This window comes from Crocodylus siamensis, chromosome 15, assembly GCF_052110815.1.
Source record: "Crocodylus siamensis isolate JL-2025a chromosome 15, ASM5211081v1, whole genome shotgun sequence".
NCBI lineage: Eukaryota > Metazoa > Chordata > Crocodylia > Crocodylidae > Crocodylus > Crocodylus siamensis.
In genome coordinates this window covers 31,105,595-31,125,026 of record NC_143409.1, presented here as the reverse complement: position 1 = coordinate 31,125,026, position 19,432 = coordinate 31,105,595, and the positions used below count along the sequence as shown (strand labels likewise).

The 19,432-nt window shown below is 44.9% G+C and overlaps 1 protein-coding gene across 3 annotated transcripts in view; it reads right to left on the bottom strand.

Moving 5' to 3' along the window:
• CIB2 (calcium and integrin binding family member 2) overlaps positions 1 to 19,432 on the bottom strand; it is a 131,236-nt gene that overhangs the window by 38,303 nt on the left and 73,501 nt on the right. For all 3 annotated transcript variants that reach the window (XM_090028533.1, XM_090028534.1, XM_090028532.1), the window contains one exon: positions 19,026 to 19,137. In XM_090028533.1, coding sequence (XP_089884659.1) covers positions 19,026 to 19,137 — 112 coding nt within the window. The remainder of the gene's footprint in view (positions 1 to 19,025; positions 19,138 to 19,432) is intronic.

Genomic DNA, 19,432 nt, shown 5'->3' with positions numbered 1-19,432 from the left:
GTAGTCTGCACAATGGAAAGTATTAGCTTACCTTAACAGATACTTTTTACATCCTTTCTGTAATTTCATTACCTCTGCTCTAAAGAGCACAAATTAGGGTTCCATCATATTTAAAGGAAAAGGCACTTTCATGTAAACTGTGGGGAGAAAAGATTGTGTTCCCTCCTAGCTATTGTGCTTTCTTCAGGCCTGTTTAAAGAAGAACACTTGGACCAGGGGCAATACATAGGTGATGCACGTGGGTGCATGTGCCCCCCCTGTGTGTGGTGGTGCACCCGCTATGAAAAGGTGCTGCCGATAGTGTCGGCAGGACCTGCGGGCGGTTGCGTCTGTGGGTGGTCTGCAATCCTTGCTGGCTGCTGCCGATGCTGCCAGCGGCAGCTGTGGATGTTTGCTGACCCTTGGTCAGTGCTCACCACCCTCCTTCCCCACCACCAACAGTGCCAGTGGTGGCTGTGGGAGCTCCCCACTTACAACTACCATACTCTTGCTGCTGTCGTGCCCCACCAGCTGCTGGGGGCACGAGTCGGTCATGATTTGGAGACTTGGAAACCTAAGTTTAGCTTGTTATAAAGTGTTTTTATGTTCTCTCACAATAACAAAGAAAGAGACAGAGAGAAGCAGGAAAAAACTGTTATAGCTTAAAATTGTGCTGTTTATTAGCCTGCTTGAGAGCTGCTCTGGTGGTTTGAGATTTTCAGAACACTCTAGATCAGAGGTTCTCAAACTGTGGTCTGCGGACTGCCACTGGTCCCTGAGCTCCATTCAAGTGGTCCGTAAAAAGGTTGTGGAACAATTGAGAATATCTGTACTTGTAAGGTAAAACTACTGATATTAAAATATGAGTTGTGTACTTTGACTTATAGAACAAAAAAAGTTTAAGTGGTCTACCAGTACCCTTAGCAATTTTCAAGTGGTCTGTGAAAAAAAAAGTTTGAGAACCACTGCTCAAGACAGACTTGTAAAACGTGTCAGAAATCTTGTTACTAATATCCTTTAACCAATACCCTTTCATTCAAATAATTGCTTTTCTGTGCACATTTTAAGCATGCCATAATATATATTATGAAATAAAAGCCTAGAACACAATCCATTAAAGTAGCACCTGCCCATTACAATGCATGTCTGCATGTGTTATTTTTCTGACTTTTTATCTATAAATCCTACTATGCAGTTTGTAGTTTATTTTACTCCTATCCTATCATTTTGCTCTAAAGCTTATAAAGCATTTGTGTTCTCTCTAGTCCCATCCATTTTATATTTATCTTGTAGCTTGACCAATGAATTTAGAACACACTGTTCTGTTATCATGAGTTGACTGCACTTTGCAAATATGAGGTTACAAGGTACAGATAAGAAAAGTAATACTCAGGGCTGTGATCAGGTCAAGATAACCAGGCTAGGGTGGCTTGTTTGTCATTAAGATCTACCAAGGTTTATATCTTTTTTCCTTCAGTATTTGGACATAAATCCCCACTGGTATTAATGGAAGAATTCAAATGCACCCAATTGTTTGTTCTGTGAATTATTGCCAGACAGGTCATGTTAGGATATTTTAAACAGGGATTGGCACAGTCTGAAACAACGAAAAATAGAGCTTCCTTATTTGTTGTGGAACCATCTCTGATTTTAAATAGTTCAAACAATGGATAGATGCCACTTGTTCACTAGCAGAAGTAAATTAGGGTATCTCCAGCAGATGCTTTGAAAGAAATGTATGGGAAATACATTATAATTATACTGCTCTCTGTAAACATAAAAACATGTTTCAGATAAATTAGCAACATTTCAAAAGGTACATTTATATAATAACAAAAATACTTAGAGTTCGTAAGAGTTAATGCTAACATACCTTTTAGGAGACTCATTAATTTTATTGCTCCTGGGCTTAAGCCTAGCTCTAACTGGGTACGTCTACATGAGACACTACAATGCCGTAGCAAAGTGCTACAATGACGTAGCATCAGCAGGCCAAACCATGATGCCGCAGCTACGTCACCATAGCAATGAACTCCCTCAGTATAGCGCATCTCTCTACATGGCTAAAATTAGCCATGCACCACTGGCATGACTCAGTAACAGCTGTTACTGTGCCTTACAGAAGTACTAAATGACAGTGCAGTAACAATGGTGCCATTGGGGCATGTGTAGACATGCCCACTGAAAAGTATTAAAAAAGACCTAATGAAAAGGACAAATGATCCCACCTCTGACCAGTACAAACTTTCATAGATTTCATAGATTTCATAGACATTAGGGCTGGAAGGGACCTCGGGAGATCATCGAGTCCAGCCCCCTGCCCAAAGGGCAGGAAGTCACCTGGGGTCATAGGATCTCAGCAAGATAAGCATCCAATTTACTCTTGAAGGTGTTCAATGTAGGTGCTTGAACCACCTCCGCTAGCAGACTGTTCCAGACCTTGGGAGCTCGGACAGTAAAGAAATTCTTCCTTATGTCCAGCCTGAAACGGTCTTGCAGGAGTTTGTGACCGTTCGACCTTGTCATCCCTTGGGGCGCTCTGGTGAACAGATGTTCCCCCAGATCCTGGTGGTCACCCCTGATAAACTTATAGGTGGCCATCAGATCACCCCTGAGCCTGCGCTTTTCCAGGCTAAAGAGTCCCATGGCTCTCAGCCTGTCATCATAAGATCTGTTTTCCTGACCTCTGATCATGCACGTGGCTCTCCTCTGGACTCTCTCAAGCTTCTCCACATCCTTTTTGAATTGTGGAGCCCAAAACTGGACGCAGTACTCCAGCTGCGGCCTCACCAAGGCCGAGTACAAGGGGAGAATGACGTCCCGGGATTTGCTCGAGAAGCATCTATGGATGCACGCCAGCGTTTTGGTCGCTTTACTAGCCGCAGCATCGCATTGCAGGCTCATGTTCATCTTGTGGTCAATGATGACCCCCAAGTCTCTTTCTTCTGTAGTGCTAACCAACGTAGCACTGCCGAGCCTATAAGGGTGCTGCAGGTTTTTCCTCCCAAGGTGGAGAACCTTGCATTTTTCGGTGTTAAACACCATGAGGTTCTCGTCTGCCCATTTGCTGAGCCTGTCCAGGTCAGCCTGGATCACCCGCCTATCTTCTGGTGTGGATGCTTTGCCCCACAGTTTGGTGTCATCGGCGAACTTGGCCAGTCCACTCCTGACTCCAATGTCCACATTGTTAATGAAGATGTTGAACAGTATGGGTCCCAGGACAGAGCCTTGAGGGACCCCACTGGTCACAGGGCACCATGATGAGTGACTGCCATCAATCACAACCCTCTGGGTCCGACCACGAAGCCAATTTCCCAGCCAGCGGATCGTGGTGGAGCCAAGGCCACAACTGGGCAGTTTGGCCAAGAGGTGATCATGGGATACCAGATCAAAAGCTTTTTTGAAGTCAAGATATATGACATCAATCTCTTCTCCCTTGTCCAGGTGATAGGTCACCTGGTCATAGAAGGAAATGAGATTGGTCAAACAAGACCTACCCGCAACAAACCCGTGCTGGCTATCCCTTAGGATGTTAGCCTGGGCCAGTCCCTCAAGGATGGCCTCCTTAATAAACTTCCTGCACTTTCCTTTGGAACATCTCATGCTGGTGACTGCAGGAGACAAGAACCTGGACAGAGAAATCTTGGCTCTAAGCCGGTCCAGCAATTTCTATATTCCTTTGATTCTGGATTCTGCTTTGGAGGCAGGGAGGAGTGAGAGTGTTCTAACTTCTTATAAAAGTGAATTCCTTTATGGGTTATTGTAGCAGGGCACTAAGGTGCCTGCTACCTGAAAAACAGCAGTATGGGCTCAGGTGTTGGTTGCTAGGGGCAACCAGGAGGAGCTAAGGGCCCACACTTGGTGAGTCAGCCGACCGGAAGGGGCAGGGCTGACTACTATAAGACCCATCCTGGAGGCTGTGAGTGCTTTCTCTCTGCGGGCAGCCAGGAAGAAGGAGTACTGCCTGACTAAGGGAAAGAGATCAGCCCTGAATGTGGGAAAGAGAATAAGGCCTGAATGTACCAGCTGCTAGTTACATGGGTGAGAGATGCGGTGTGGTTTGGAGAACGTTTAGTCAGGAGGTTTAGCTTTGTGTTATAGCCCAGGGGCTTGTGGTGGTGTTTTTGTTGTTGTTGTTACATCAGAGGACTGGGTGAGGCTATTAGGGGTTGGAGGAGGCCTTATAGGGGCTCCATGGTAGCATAGGGACCCTAGTGCCAGAGAGGGCGCAGCATTTGGGGTGCATTGATCCCAGCCCCCAGAGCGAGGGGCAGCTGCGGGAAGGCCCCAGAGTGAGGAGGTTAGAGATTGACGAGTGCCAGAGAACACGGTTGTGAGGCAAGCCAGAAGCACCCGTGGGGCGCAGAGAGTGAAATCGACCAAACAATTGCGAGGCTTGGGGCATGGTACAGGGGTGGTTGGAGCCACGCATAGCCCATAAGGCTGGGGTGCACCAAGTCACCCAAGACAGAACAAAGACCGAATGTCACAGAGGCACGGAGATGCCCTGTTCCTAGGCAGGAATAAGGGCAGCTGCCAATCCCAAGGGCAGCTCAGGTGCTGGTTGCTGGGGCAACCGTGTTGGTCAGGTGACCAGAAGGGGGCAGGGCTGGGCCTTTATAAACAGCCCAGGCCGAAGCCTAGCTAGCAGTTCCCTGCTGACAACTGGAGATGCAAGAGCTCTGCAGTAGAGCCAAGCAGAGCAGAGGCGAGCGGTGCAGCCTGATCACCCAGGCGGCTGCATCATGGAAAGGGGGGAGAACCCTGACTGGGAAGCTTAAAGGTGGGACATAGTGGCCATAAGGGCACGGCACTTAAGTTCTAGCCAGGAGGCTTATTTTCGGTTATAGCCAGTTGGCTCACGGCTTTACGTTTCTTGTTTGTTATTGCTACATACCGGAGGACCAGGTGAGGCTGTAGGGGTGCGAGGAGGCCTCATGGGAGCTCCTCAGTAATCTGGGCATTCCTGGTGCCCTGTGGGGTACAGTGAGCGGTGCCAGGTAGGCATAGCTGTTCATGCCGGTATGGCGCGGTGTTATGAGGTGTTGACCCCAGCCCTGTGGGGCGATAAGCAGAGAAGCCCAAGTAGGGCGAAAGACCCTGATGGTGGTCTAGGGGGCCAGGCACAGCTATGGCCACCTGAGCCCCAACTGTGAGAAGGACTTGAGAAGCTCCGAAAGGGGAATAAGCTTACTGAGAAGCCCAGTGAGGGCTAGGAGTGCTTAAGCATGAAGAGACTGGCCCGATAGGACACAGTCTGTACTGAGAGGAGACCCAGGAGTGGACATGTGTACTGAGAGGAGCCCCAGGAGCGGGCACATATTATTGACAGAAACCCCAGTAGGGGAGCAGACTGGAAAGGGTCCCAGAGGGGCTTCACAGTGGTGGGCACTCAGAAGGGTCAAAGGGGCCAGGTAAGGCTCAGGCCGCCTGAGCCCAACTGGGAAGAGTACTGTCAGTAAGCCCGAGAGGGCTAACGGATAGAGGGGCGCCGGGTGCGTGACAAGCCCAGGGGCGCCAGAGAAGGGGCGCCGGGTGCGTGACAAGCCCAGGGGCGCCAGAGAAGGGGCGCGGGGTGTGTGACAAGCCCAGGGGTGCCAGAGAAGGGGCGCTGGGTGCGTGACAAGCCCAGGGGTGCCAGAGAAGGGGCGCCGGGTGCATGACAAGCCCAGGGGCGCCAGGCAGGGTGCAGAAAAGAAAAGGACCTGATAATGTCCGGAAGAGCTGCGAGGCTTGGGGCGTGCTAAAGGGGAAGTAGGAGACACGCATAGCCCATAAGGCTGGGGTGCACCAGGTCACTCCATATGGAACAGGGGACAGTGTAAGCATAGCATGGTGTCCAGGGCGACAAGAGGCAGCCTCCCTACTAGAACCATATACCAACAAGACGTGGCGGGCAAGTAAGAGGGTGCTGGATCGCCTAATTGGCACGGCAGGGGGCGCTAGTGGGATCACGGCCGCTCCTAGGCCCCACTCCGTGACACCGAGATACATCAGAGCACTGTCAGAGAGGACTAAGGGCAGCCTCCCTTATACATTGTCGACATCAAAGATGTGGCGGGCGAGATGTGAGGGTGCTCTTAATATCACGTTGGCATGGTATGGGATGCTAGGGGAGTTCACAGCCACCCCTAGGACCCCACGCTGCTACAGTTATCCTTTGAGGTTAGTAGATTGGTTGTTTCATATGAACATGGCTGTCATAGGAATGGAGGCAGTCAGTCTCTTTGGCAGCATATCCCAGTAACATGGAGGGTTCTGAAGTTGAGGACAGAGATTGTGACTTCAGGCCAATTCAGTAATTTCTCTTCTTACTAAGACAACACATAAACCCTCTTAAATTAGCCATAGGAGAATTCATACATAATTACAGCCCATGTCCTGCCAATTTTCAAAAAGATGCCCTGTGACCTGTGGTAAATACATTTTTTCCCCCTGTGCATCAATCCTGCTCCAGATTTGCTCTTCTGCCTGCCAGCTATTCCATTTCCCTGGTCTGTGGATTTATGAACCACCCAACTTCTTACTGGAGATAATGACAGGATCAGGAACACCAGAGTCCCTGTAAGGAGTTGCTGCATGACCTAAATGCATCCAACTGTATCAGCATCAGACTGCAAAGTGAATGAAACAAAATAGCTTTTTCTTTAGGAAGTCTTACAACTAACAAAAACTTGCCACACAGCAGTATCCAACAGAAGGTCACCACCAGGAAAAGCCTGACAATTAGAAATGCAGCCTGAACAAGACACTTAAGTATCTTCTTTAAGGATCATATAGTAGTACCAAAGAGTTATACCTGTGGACTGCATATTCCACTATGAATGGGGTTTATCAAGAGACTTGAAGGGCGTATTCCCACGACCGCACATGTGCATTTCCTCAGGGACAAATAGTGGCACATAGCTGTGCCACTGCTACTTGTCCCTGGGAAATGCCCTTGCATGCACACTGTGGCAGGTGGCAGATTGTCCTGGGTGGGGTAGGGGAGGCTGAGACCAGCACCTGAGTTGGCCCCAGCAGCCTTACCTGGGGTCTGGGTATGCAGGGCCTGGTCAGCAGCTGGAGCATGGCTTTGGTTGCCCAGGCTCTGGTTTTTGGCTACTCCACTTTTTTTTTGGTATGGGTTTTTTTAGATACTGGGATTTCCCAGTATTTAATTTTGGCTCTGAGCTGCAAATATGCAGTGCAGAGAACCTTTTCAAATGTGCCATGTGCATTTAGCAGTGCCTCAAAAGCCTCTGAGGTGCCACAAAGCGCATGTTCTCGCTCATCTGAATGCACCCTAAGGCCACATCTAAATGAGTACAGACATTTGGTTTCACAGGTACAAGTAGCAGTGGTGCACCTTGTGCCACAGCTACTTGTCCCTGAGGAACGCCTGAGCCACACGCACTTTGACATGCGGCAAGTTACCCCACGGGTGGTAGGGGAGACTGGGACTAGCACTGTTTTGGCCCCAGCAGCCTTATCTGAGGTCCTGGAAGCCTCCCAGGGCTGCAGCAGTGGCGATCCTGCCAGGCAGAGCCTGACTGACAACTGCAGCATGGCTCCAGGCAGCCTGGCTTCACTTCACAGCTGTGTGCACTGCCTGTGCATGTGCTGTTCCTTTTTTTTTCCTCCGTGTTTTTTTGATGACCCCTAAGGGCACGTCCAGATGAGCAATCATGTGCCTGTTGCAGCGTCTCAAAGCTGTTTGAGATGATGCAAGAGACATGCTGGAAATGAAAAAATGTTCTCCGCATTGTATATTTGCAGCATGGACTCTAATTTTGATACTTGGAAATCCCAGTATCAAAAAAAAAAAAATGCTGAAAAAAGCGATGCAAGACACAGTCCCAGAGCGTGCCCTGAAGCAACCGGAGGCTGGGGCCTCCAGTGAGATGCTCTGGCCATGTCTCTATGGCTGCCCAGTGCCCCTGCTGCTCCAGCATGCTGGGGCAAATAGGAGCAGGGCAAGGCTGCAGCATGACCCAGACCCAGGCACTGTCCTAGGTAAGCAGGGATGTGGGAGTGGGAGGCACTGGGATTGTAGGGGTGGGGGGGACTCTTCAGGAGGGGTGGGTGCCCTGCCCAGTGCACAACCCCCCCACAGCAGCAGTGGCTGTCGGGACACTCATAGCCCACTACTGACTGGCAGAGTCCCCCTGGTAAGACAGCTTGGCTCTGCCTGCCTGGCACTTGGCACAGCTTATGCCACGTGGTGCTGCACTGACCCAGCCCATTAACATGCGTCTTCAGGCAAAACTGGGCCACTCTTGCTGTCACCTGTGGTCCTGGCAGCACACACAGGAGCCGTGCATCCTCAAGCCGGGCCAGGTCCTGCCTGCATAGAGCTGACCCAGCCCAAAGGCACACAGGGCACATAGAGGCAAGACCTAGCCTGGCCTGAGGGTGCATGGCCCCTGTGTGCGGTGCCAGGACTGCAGGTGACAGCAAAAGAAGCTTGGTTTTCTTTGAGGGCTGGGCCAGTGCGGTGCCATGCGGCACAGGAGGCACCAGGTCCCGGGTGGCCAGGGCTGTGCCATGCTACCAGGAAGCTCTACCAGTCAGTGATCGCTGGGGCCTGGGCACAGGTGCAGGGAGCAGAACAGCAAGGCCTGGCACTACTCAGAGACATAAAACCGTGGGCGGAAGAGCTGCAGATGGACTCATGTCCTGGTGTTGGGACAGAGCTGCAGCCAGGAGGGAGCGAGTGGGGGCAGGCAGGGGCTGTGGGTCAGGAATGAGGGGTGCTGGGAGGGTAGTGTGTTGGGGGGGAGTGCTGTGGGAAGGGTGTGAAGGTCAAGGGCAGGAACAGGACACCAGCTGTGGCACCTCAGAGGCATTTGAGGCACTGCAAAATGCACATGGCACACGTGAAAAGGTTCTCTGCACTGCATATTTGCAGCTCAGAGCCAAAATTAAATACTGGGAAATCCCAGTATCTAAAAAACCCATACCAAAAAAAAATATCAGTGCTGCTCAGTGCCCCACATCCAGCTGGGTGAAGGAGGCAGGAGCAACTCTGATTTTTTTTATGATAAAAAAAGCCCAAAAGCAAACACCAAAGCATACAGATATTTAGAATTTACTTTGATAGAGGCACTGGTACGCTGGAAATATATCAATAAAAAATTGTCCAACTGATCTCTCTCTATATAGTGGCATTTCATCTTAGTAGTTGAAGAACACAGATTTTGGGTATTTTAATGAGAGAATTTGTGTTTCTTATCAGAGAATTTGCAATTTTTAAACCGGGAACACCAGGATCTCTGCTGGTGAGGCAAGTGGTGAGAAGCGGGCAGAGAAGCCTGCCCAGGGCCAGCACCAGGCCCAGCAGAAGGGCAGATGAGGTGGCTGACCTGGACATTTGGGGCCAACAGGACATGCTTTTTGGCATTCAAAGTGGGCCACTGAAGCAAGCACATATTCTGGGCAACAGCTGCCCAGATGGCAGAGTGGGGGCACCAGAAGACATGACAGCAGTGCCACCCAAAGGCCAACTGTGCAGCCATGGCCCACTGGCAGCTGGCCCAGAGGTGCAGGATGTTTTGCTGCAGCGCCCAGACCACAGCCCAGGTGGTCATGCAGTCCTTGTCCAGGTCTGGTAGGCACGCAGCCATGGGGCTGCAGGTCACAGACTGGCAGCAGACCCACTGCCAGACTGCTGCAGTGGGTAGAGGGTGCAGGAGCCACTCCAGGTTAGGGCTGCTTCAGCAGTCCAGCTGGCACAAGGGGCTAGTGTGTCCAAAAACCAACTGGCCGGGCCTCAGAAACTTCCAAAGGCAAGTAGCCCTGAGCTGTTAATTAGGGCAGCTTTTCAGCCTGTAGTTCCCCTTGGCTGAAGATCCAGGAGGAACTGGGTAAAGTCAATTTGCCTGAAGTGGCACATCTTGCCCCACACCAAAGTGCATGTCCAGGCACCTGCGCTGAGGCACTAATCTCCTGCACAAATTTGTGCTGCTGCTGTTTGTGCTGCTGCAAGTGCACAAGTCTGCATGTGTGGATCCCTGAGGGTGCATCCAGACATGTGTGGATGTTTGGTTCCCCGGGAACACGTAGTGGCAGCACACCCTGCAGCGCGCACTGGCTGAGCTTGCGTTGCACCGTTTTTCTTTTCCCCGCCTTTTTTTTTCATCCAGGGGTCAAAAAAACCTGCCGGGGGGGGCGGGGGGGGATCTTGTGTAGCACATGTTCGGGCAGCACACCCTTGCAATGCAGAGAACACTGGGTTGTGCGGTATGTGGCACTGCAAATGTCTTTGCAGCACCACATGCTACACAACTGCAGTCATCTGGATGAGCCCTAAGAGTTCATTCCCAAATCTAACTGAATTTCAAAAGGAGTTGAGCTTTTAACTTCCTTAAATACCTCTGCAAACGCCAATTGGCACCAAGCTAGTTTGCAGTTTTGGGCTTTTATAACAAATGTATGTTTCAGGTTTGATCTTGCAATTCAAGGATCTGCAACTCAACTCAAATGCTGATCAACTCAAACGTTGATCTAGCAACTCAAATGCTACCTCTGGGCATTTCAGTTGATTCCTGGAATATGGAGAACATTTTTGAGAAGAGGTTTATTGTCTAGGCATATTGTGGCTAGGAAAAGAAGAGCTGCTGTCTACTCTGCTAGCATCTACAATAGTGATTAAGTGCCCTAATTAATGGTTAGGCTGGTGTTTTGGCTTTTTGAGAAACTAGAAGAACATCTTTCACAACTCCTAAAAAGGCCACTTTTTACAGATACAGGCAACATGTGTAATTGCTTGTGAACGTTGATAAAAAGCTTGACATAACTAAAAGCTGAAACTGAGATCTGAATAATTCTTAAATATCTTGATCTCTTTCTGTTCATGAATTGCTGTTGAGCATATTGCAATTTCTCAGTTATAATGATTATTTTAAAAGGACTTTCAAATAATTGCTTTGGATAATTCTTTATCTGTGACTTTTGTTCTATAAGTTCTCTGTAAATATTTGAAATCTCACATTTGAACAGCATATATTAGCTGCCCCTAAATAAAGAAGTCACGTGGTATGTTTTGATTCTCTGACTGAACTAGGAGAACCTTTACAAATTGTTTTTCCAGCTAAACCGGTTCAAAATGCCCTTCTATAGTTATTCTTCAGGCTTACATAAATCTGCTATTGCTATAATAACATTTTGTGAATTTCTTCCTAGAAAAAGCAAAAACAAAAGGGCATGGACACATCCCATAATAACTCCTTAAATTGAAATGAATATTTGAAAAACTGCTTACAGTATTTCTTGGCTGTAGTACTAGCCCTCTAAAATCTAATCTCCTCTAGAAAAGGAATGTAAGCCAAATTGTGCATGTATACCCCACCCTAACTGGAGACTGGGTATAACTGGCAAAGTTCAGTTACTTGACATTATGCACAAAGCTAACCAAGGGATAGTAATATCTTAATTGCCTGAATGACAAGGGAAACAGTATAGCACACAAATACCTTTAACAGAGAAAAGGATCCCTGGTTGCCAGTTTCCCCTTTCATGGCCTTCTAACAGATACGAACGCGCTTCTCTTCTTGATTATCCCTCATCCACTTTTAAAGCAAATAGCATTCTTTAGATCCTGAAAATAAGATGTCAAAATATACCTAAGGGTGGTAGGCTTTTTAAGCAGCTCTTAGTGGTTAAGATCAAGATAGGTATCTGATACATATTCTAACTAAGGCATAGGAACAGATCAGTACATACTGATCTAATATGTCTTTCAATTACTAATTTCAGTGACTTATTTTAGCCCAATGTGCAATCATTTTCTATCATAAAGAACAAACAAAAAGATACTGAAGGTTACTGGATACATAGCTCATCTCAGTGTTTCAATGCATTTTAGTAATTCTCTTTTATCTGAATACTCTACTTAAAAATCCACCTCCTGACTACCTGTGTACCTTCATCAGTGGCAGCTCTTGGGTTTCTGTTTTAGTATTTACAAAAGGGGCAAAACATTTAAAAATACAAATGAACTGGCTAATCAACAAATCACAAACACAGGGAGAAGACGTAACATGAAAACATCCAGTGTACAAAACTGGCTTTTGAGCATCCCCACACAGCAGCCTACCCATCACGGAGCTAGGGACAGATGCTGACAACATTTGAATTAGCACAGGGATCAGTTGGCAATGTCTGCCTCACTGGAATGATTCGAGGAAGATGAGGAGGAAGAGTGAAGAATTCTTGCAGTGCAGCTGGCCTTGTATGCTAATTCTAGAGTATGAAGTTATAAGTAACTCATACATGGCTTGAATAGGAAAAGATGACTGATCATCCAAGATGTGTCCAGCTGGTCCTAAAGGTGTTTCAGGGGAATGTCAGATTCCCTCAAGATCCAGATGCTTATAGTGGTACCCATTCAAGACTAAAAAACTGCCTGGAATCATGCTCATGTAATAAGACTGTGACAGATTAGAGGACTCAGACTTTAATGGAAGAAGCCCAATTGAATAAATTGGTGTAGCTCTGTTAACTTTAATGGAGTGAAAGGCACACGAGTTAAGGGTCTAGCCCATTATCTTTACATATTTCCTTGCCCCAGTATTGATTTCTCCTCCAGCAGACAGAACTGAAAGCCCCTCAACTCTATCATGTATTAATGAATGAATGATACATTGCAGATTAAAATTTGTGGCTATTAGCAAACTTTCTCTCCTTGTATCACAGAAGTGGCATTTCAATTCCTCCTGGCTCAGCCATTACAGTGTGTGATAGAGATCCTCTCCTCTACAGCAGCTGAATCTAATTTAGAAAAGTGCATTATTGATTCTGTTCATTTATCAGATTCTGTGGCACTAGTGTAGAGTACAGCCTTGCCAGTAACAACAAATAAAACAAAAAGAAAAAACTGCCTGTGAGACAAGAATATACTCTGTCTCAAAAATATACTTAAAATTCAATAGATATTTTGGTCAGTGTTTTTGTTTCTGGAGACCAAGTTGTTAGTTTTATCTTCAATTATAAGTGGATTAAAAAGCTACTGATCGTAGAAACTCTTACAGAGATCTTTTCAGCTCTTTATTTAGAAAAGTTGCAAATGTAAAGCTAATATAAACTGTCTTGGTGCATGAATGAAAAGGATAATTGCCATTTCTTCAGCTTCTACGTTTGTGGGGAAAGGACTGTATTTTTTTTCTGTTTGTACAGTTCCTGGCAGAATAGAGTCCTTGTTCATAACTGGAACTCTCAAAGGTGACTGCAATACAAATAAACAACAGTAATATTCTAAAGCAGTATTGGCATAAATGGGGAATCAAATTGCTTCCCCAAAATAAACTCCATCATGGAAGCAAATGTACCAGTCCTTGAAAGAAAGCTATTTTATGAATAGTTTAAAAATCAATTTTCTAGGTAAAATTCCAAAATCAAGGAATTTACAAAAAGTATCACAAGGAATTTAAAGTATCTGATGAAACTGGAGTAAAATTTGACACTAAGATGTGTCACCTTTTCATCAACACAAGCTTCAACATTTTTACCAAGCTCCATTCTCATATACATTTCTCAAAGCAAGAAAGAAGCCTCAGAGATTTTGTATATGCTCTCAGAGAAGCCATAATAGGTATGGCAAACCTTTGCCCCATAGGACTTGTATTGCACTCTGTTTCAGCTATCATGAGGAAGGTCCTTAATGAGCTTTTTTATGTGACTGATCCTATATCATTAGGGTCAAGTAGAATTCTTACCATGTCTCTGTTTCTTTCTTTCACTTCATTTTGAATTAATTTCTCAGACGGTAATCAACAATCAACCTATTCTGGATTCACTCACTGACTTAGAGTCATGTGTTTCTATTACCAATACTCTGAGGTATCCAATTATCCCTGAACTTCTAGTTTGATGCTAATGTAAAATGTAAAGGTTTGTTGACTCTTCGCACCACCCAAATGCCAACGCTTACAGTGATGGGTGAGTTGCAAACATGACAGATTAGAGATCAATGTCATATTTATTTAAATTGTCCTTCCAAGGGATTGTTGAGTCAGAGAAACAGTTTCTAAATCAAAGAGCCCTAATGACACAATTTATGACACTGATATGATTCAATTTGAATGCAATATTTCTGAGAAAGAAGCAGCAGACAGAAGGCTAAACACAATTAGGGGCACATTAGACATTCTTTTCCTCTGATATTGTTTTAAATGTGCAGCTCATGATGTCTTATATTCCTACGTACACAATACATGATCTACTATTTTCCTTACCCTCTTTCTCTTTATGTTCATGTAGATATGGCATCTGTGGTAACTGGGTGTCTCAAACAACAATACCTTATACATTTATACAGTATTGATCATCTAGTGATCTAGCAGAACTTCTAAAGAACAGTTAAGTATTACCTATTTCCCAGCTAAGCATACTAGCATCAGAGGTGCCTGTTTTGAAGCACTTAGGTGGAGCAAAGCAGCTAGAAATTCATAGATCTGGACTTATAGGGAGGTACCAGAGATACTTTATACTAACCACCCTTTCAATCAGGAGGCAAAATGTGTAGACAGAGCACTGTTCTACTCTGCTATACTCCATGGAACCTTGACAGTCAGTAAAGGAACAATCCAGAGGTTGCTCTCACTTACACTGAGGATTGGTTCTGGGACAAAAGAGCAGCAAAAGAGGACATTAAAGCCACCTTTGTTGTGCCCACCTCTCATCTGCACCAGTTTTCCACAACTGAGGATTCAGCCCAGAAATCTAATTGGGCCTGCTGGGTGCTAGGCATTTTTGACCATCTAGCCACTGATTTAGCTGCCCAGGTTTGAAAATCTTCTGGTATGTACACACATACCAACTTTCTGACAGTTAAGCTGACTTAACTTTTTTAAGTTGACTTAACTGTCAGAGCACATGCATATATGTGGAGCATACTCAACTTTAATGTGGCACAAAATAATATACTTCTGAGGTGTATTATCTTGACTAACATTAGCTAAGTCAACCTAGCTCACAAGATGGCTGCCACCATGTCAAGGAGTTGTATGTATATACACTCCAACATGGCTTAATTTAAGCCAACTTAGTTAAGTCACCATATTTTAAGTTGACTTAGTAGTATACACCTTTGGTTGCTATATTGTTTAAGTTAATTCAAAGTGAGGTATCTAAAATGAGAGGCCAGTTTTGAAAAATGTGCTGCTAAACTTTGTGCCTGGGTTCTCCCACTTAGGAGTAGTACCTGTTCCAGTTAGGAATGATACAGTTTGCCCACCTTGGCAATACATGCTTTGAGCTCTAGGAATAATAATAAAGAATTTGAATATAAGAAACATTTGCATAAAGGAACAAACAGGACTAATTAAAATATATTTGAAATAAACATTTCCTGCTCCAAAAATGGGCTTTTTAATGGATTATGAGCAATTAAAATATACTATGCTGGCACAAGTGATAAAATTAAATATTCAACACTACATTTTTAAATAGAATTTCACAAAAGAATACTGGTTTGGGGAATACTGCTTACACTAAATTTTATAGATAAATAATAAATCTTGAACTGCCCTCTTCATTTTCTTCTAACGCTGTCACAGTATTTATCATGCTGTACAAGAGAAGAAATCTTTCTAAAATCACTGATTACCCATGGGCTTGGTCTTATTTAATTATAACACCTATATATTCTATTCTATTCTATCCTATTCTATTCTATTCCAGTTATAATGTAACAGTTTGCAATCAAGGCTGTAGAATCTGAATGCATATGTGGTTGGCATTAAGAATTAGTATAGCTAGTCTGGGGATCGGTTCTGTCAGCTGCCTGGGGAAGGAGCTCCTGCAGAGAAGAACTACTCAGAAATGCGCTGGCTGGCAGATACGCTGCTTACAGAACTCGTGGGGCTCCAAAAGCTCATCAGGTACCCTAGGCTGTGAAGCACTCAATGCTCAGGGAGAAGTTTTAAAGAGACAGAGTGCACCCTGCACTGTTTATATTATGTTATAGCCCAGGGGCTCAAATTTTTGTTGTTGTTTGTACACTGGTGGACTGGGATAAGGCTAATTGGGGAAGAGGAGGCCTCAATGGGGCACATTACCATGTAGAGCCCCAGTGCTGGAGAGGGCACAGAGACAGGGTGGCAGACAGCCAGCACCGAAGAGGGCTCAGTGACTACAAAAGGCTGAGCTACACTGAGGCTTCATAAAAAGGGACAACATTTAAATACCACCTGCAAGGCATGGGGCGTGGTAAAGGGAAGGTTTTGGAACCACACCACATGTAGCTCAGAAGGCTGGGGTGTCCCGTGAGGCACTTGCTCAGAGCAGGATGCAGCAAGTGGTCTGAGAACACACAGGATTTAGTAGGGTCTTTCAGGACTGTGACTGTGCAGCAACTTGAGGGCAGCCTCCCTATCTATTATCTTAACCAACAAGATGTGGCAGGCAAGACTATAAGGCACCTTCAGGGCGAAGTTGGCATGGTCATGGAGCCCGCACTGTGAAAAATGTATAAATATTGCAAATAATATGCTTAGAACTTGCTGAAGAGATCAAAGTATCCTTGCATGATAAAATCCTCTCATTTTCTTCATAAACCCAACTTATGAACTGCAGGTTTATTAGGCCTCTGCAGTTCTGAAAAAAGTATTCAAAGATTGTTTTATAAAATTAAATTATTATGGCATGAAAACCACTCAAGTGCTTGACAACAAATAAGCAGACAAGGTTCTTTGGGTGAATCGGATATCTTTTATTAGGCCAACTTAAACAGTTGGAAAAAAAATTTTAAGCAAGTTTTTGAGTTCAAAAGCCCCTTGTGAGGCTGAGGAAGTTTCTGCAGTTGCATTGGATGAGATATAATATATCTCATCCAAGAAATGCAAAACCTGCCAACACATCACCACCCCCACAATTACTACATCCCACAACAGAGCCATCAGCATTCCTGGATCTTACAGCTGCACCTCCAGAAATATATTATATCTCACCCAATGCACCAAATGCCCTGATGGAAAATACGTAGGAGAGACCAAACACCAACTGCACACCAGAATGAATGCACACTGGAAATCTATCAAAGACAAGAATACCCAATTACTTGTGGGGGCACCTCTCTCACTAGACAACTACTCTCTCTCCAATCCCTCAGTCCTGATCCTCAAAGGAAACTTACAAAACACTTCCCAGAGACGAGCTTATGAACTCCACTTCATCAACCTCCTGGATACTAAAAATCATGGACTAAATATAGACATTGGATTTATGACACATTATAACCTGCCTGACATCTGACTCCCCAGGTACTTCTCCACTATTCATCCCCCTTCTCTCCCCTCCACCCAGCCTGTCTCTCACCCACTGACTCCTCAATCTACATCTTCACTGACTGCCTGTCTTACATGCATACCATCCCAACTTCTGGCTTCTGTACTTTTCATTCCATCCAGGAAGAGTGCACACCAACTGCAGAAACTATCTCAGCCTGACAAAGGGTTTTTGAACCCGAAAGCTTGCTTAACATTTTTTTTCCAACTATTTAAGCTGGTCTTATAAAAGATATCAGATTCGCCCAAAGAACCTTGTCTGCCTATATCCTTAGACCAACACAGCTATAACCTACACCCCTGTAACATGGAAGACAACAAATACATTTTTCTGATCAAAGCAGGCTACTTGTGAAAATGTATGGTTTTGTCCCAGCCCCAAACATACACCATATGTGCTAGTTGAAGAGCAGGGAGTTTATGATCTTCTGTTTGAGTTCTGCTTTAGATACGTTTCAGTGGGTGCATCTACCTGTGCCCCCCTACAGTGCAGTTGTTACTGTGTCTTTATTCAGTACTTGCTTTATGAAGTAATGAATGATGGCGCAGTAACAGCTGTTACATCCTGGCGACACAGTTATTTTTAGCAGCTACGTAGCCATAGCAACACACTATAGCAAGGTAGCTTGTCACTACAGCGAAGTAGCATCAGTATCACGGTTTGTGCCCACCAATGCTACATTACTGTAGTGTCACGTAGATGCACCCAGCATGTACTGATTTCAGAACAGCACGATTATTTATTCATAAAGATAATGCATTTGCTTTTGTTCAATTAAGATGGTGAACATTGTGCTATATGATGGAGAAATATGAAAACATCAAAAAGAAGTGAAAAAAACCTTGTTAGAATATTTTTGCTCTTAAAAATGAGGCTGACACTTCCTATAACAATATTGGGGAGCAAACAATAGTTTTTGCATGAAACTGCAAGTAGAAACTGTTCACTAACGTATTTTATATTATACAGAAAACTAACATACAATTAAATAAATTGCTTCAATAGATTAATTGGTATCTAACAACTGAAACTTGTCCCATTAAAATTATGGCATGGTTAATAGCTATGATTTAAAAAGATAAAAGTTTGGAGTCGCATTTTTTGCCCTCAAATATTTGCAAACATGAGTCTGATTTTGATAGTCTTACAGACACCTCGCCTTTTGTTCACGATGCCATGGATCAGTTTTCCTCTCCTGCTTATCATCATAATATCCCTATGGCAACACAAGGGATATTAATCATCATATAGTATCTGCCCTTCATGGCTAAGTAATACAGAGGAGTTATTAGTGTGCTCTTTGTTTATTTTTGTGCAATTTAGGCACCGGAAACAAGGAAAAGGAATTGGCACCATTTGACCAGCCAGCTTTATGCAGATTGCAAGCAAGTCCTCCAGATACTACTGTGAAAGACCTGCTGGTTTAATAGTCAATTCACAGGATTAGGCACCAGAAACTCCTGGGTTCAATCAATTATTTGAAAACAGTTTCCACTGACTTCAGCAAGAACTGTTTATGTGTAGCTAAGGTCATGATATGACCCTCCCAAATTCTGATTATGGCACTTTCTGCAATGGAGAAATCTCCACTTCATGCAGCTATTTAAAATCATTACCAGTGTCTATTGCTCACTTTGCCCTTGAACAGCACTGGCAAATGGAGGGTCTCAATTTTTTGCATATTTATAGTACCAAGCTCACTTCTCAGAGGCAAAGTTTCTGGGAAGTAGGCTGCAGCACTTATAACATGATTATAATTTTAAAGTGAGTAGAAGTGATACCTTTAGTTCAGGCATGTTTATTATAAGCTGCATAGGGAGTTTAACATCTGGATCCTTGGTATAGTCCATGGGCACAACGTTTGGTGCCATTTCATGGTATCGGCCATGCAACCTGCAAACAAGCACAAAAAAAACCCTTTAAGTAACTAATTCTACTCTCACAGTAAGTGAATTCATAATGTGTCTGTCTGTCTGCTCTAGTTCTCTTTTGTTTTGATTACAACAGCCATTTGTTTGTACCCACCAAACCTTGCTCCTTTTAAAGATATTGGGCTTGTCTATCACCAATGTCCATGTATAAATTAGATTGATCAGAATACAGAACATAAGTGTTCACAGGTGTCAGTACACAATCATATAAGTACAGTACTGCTGCATCCATGGGTGGGTCAGGCCCAATTGGCAAA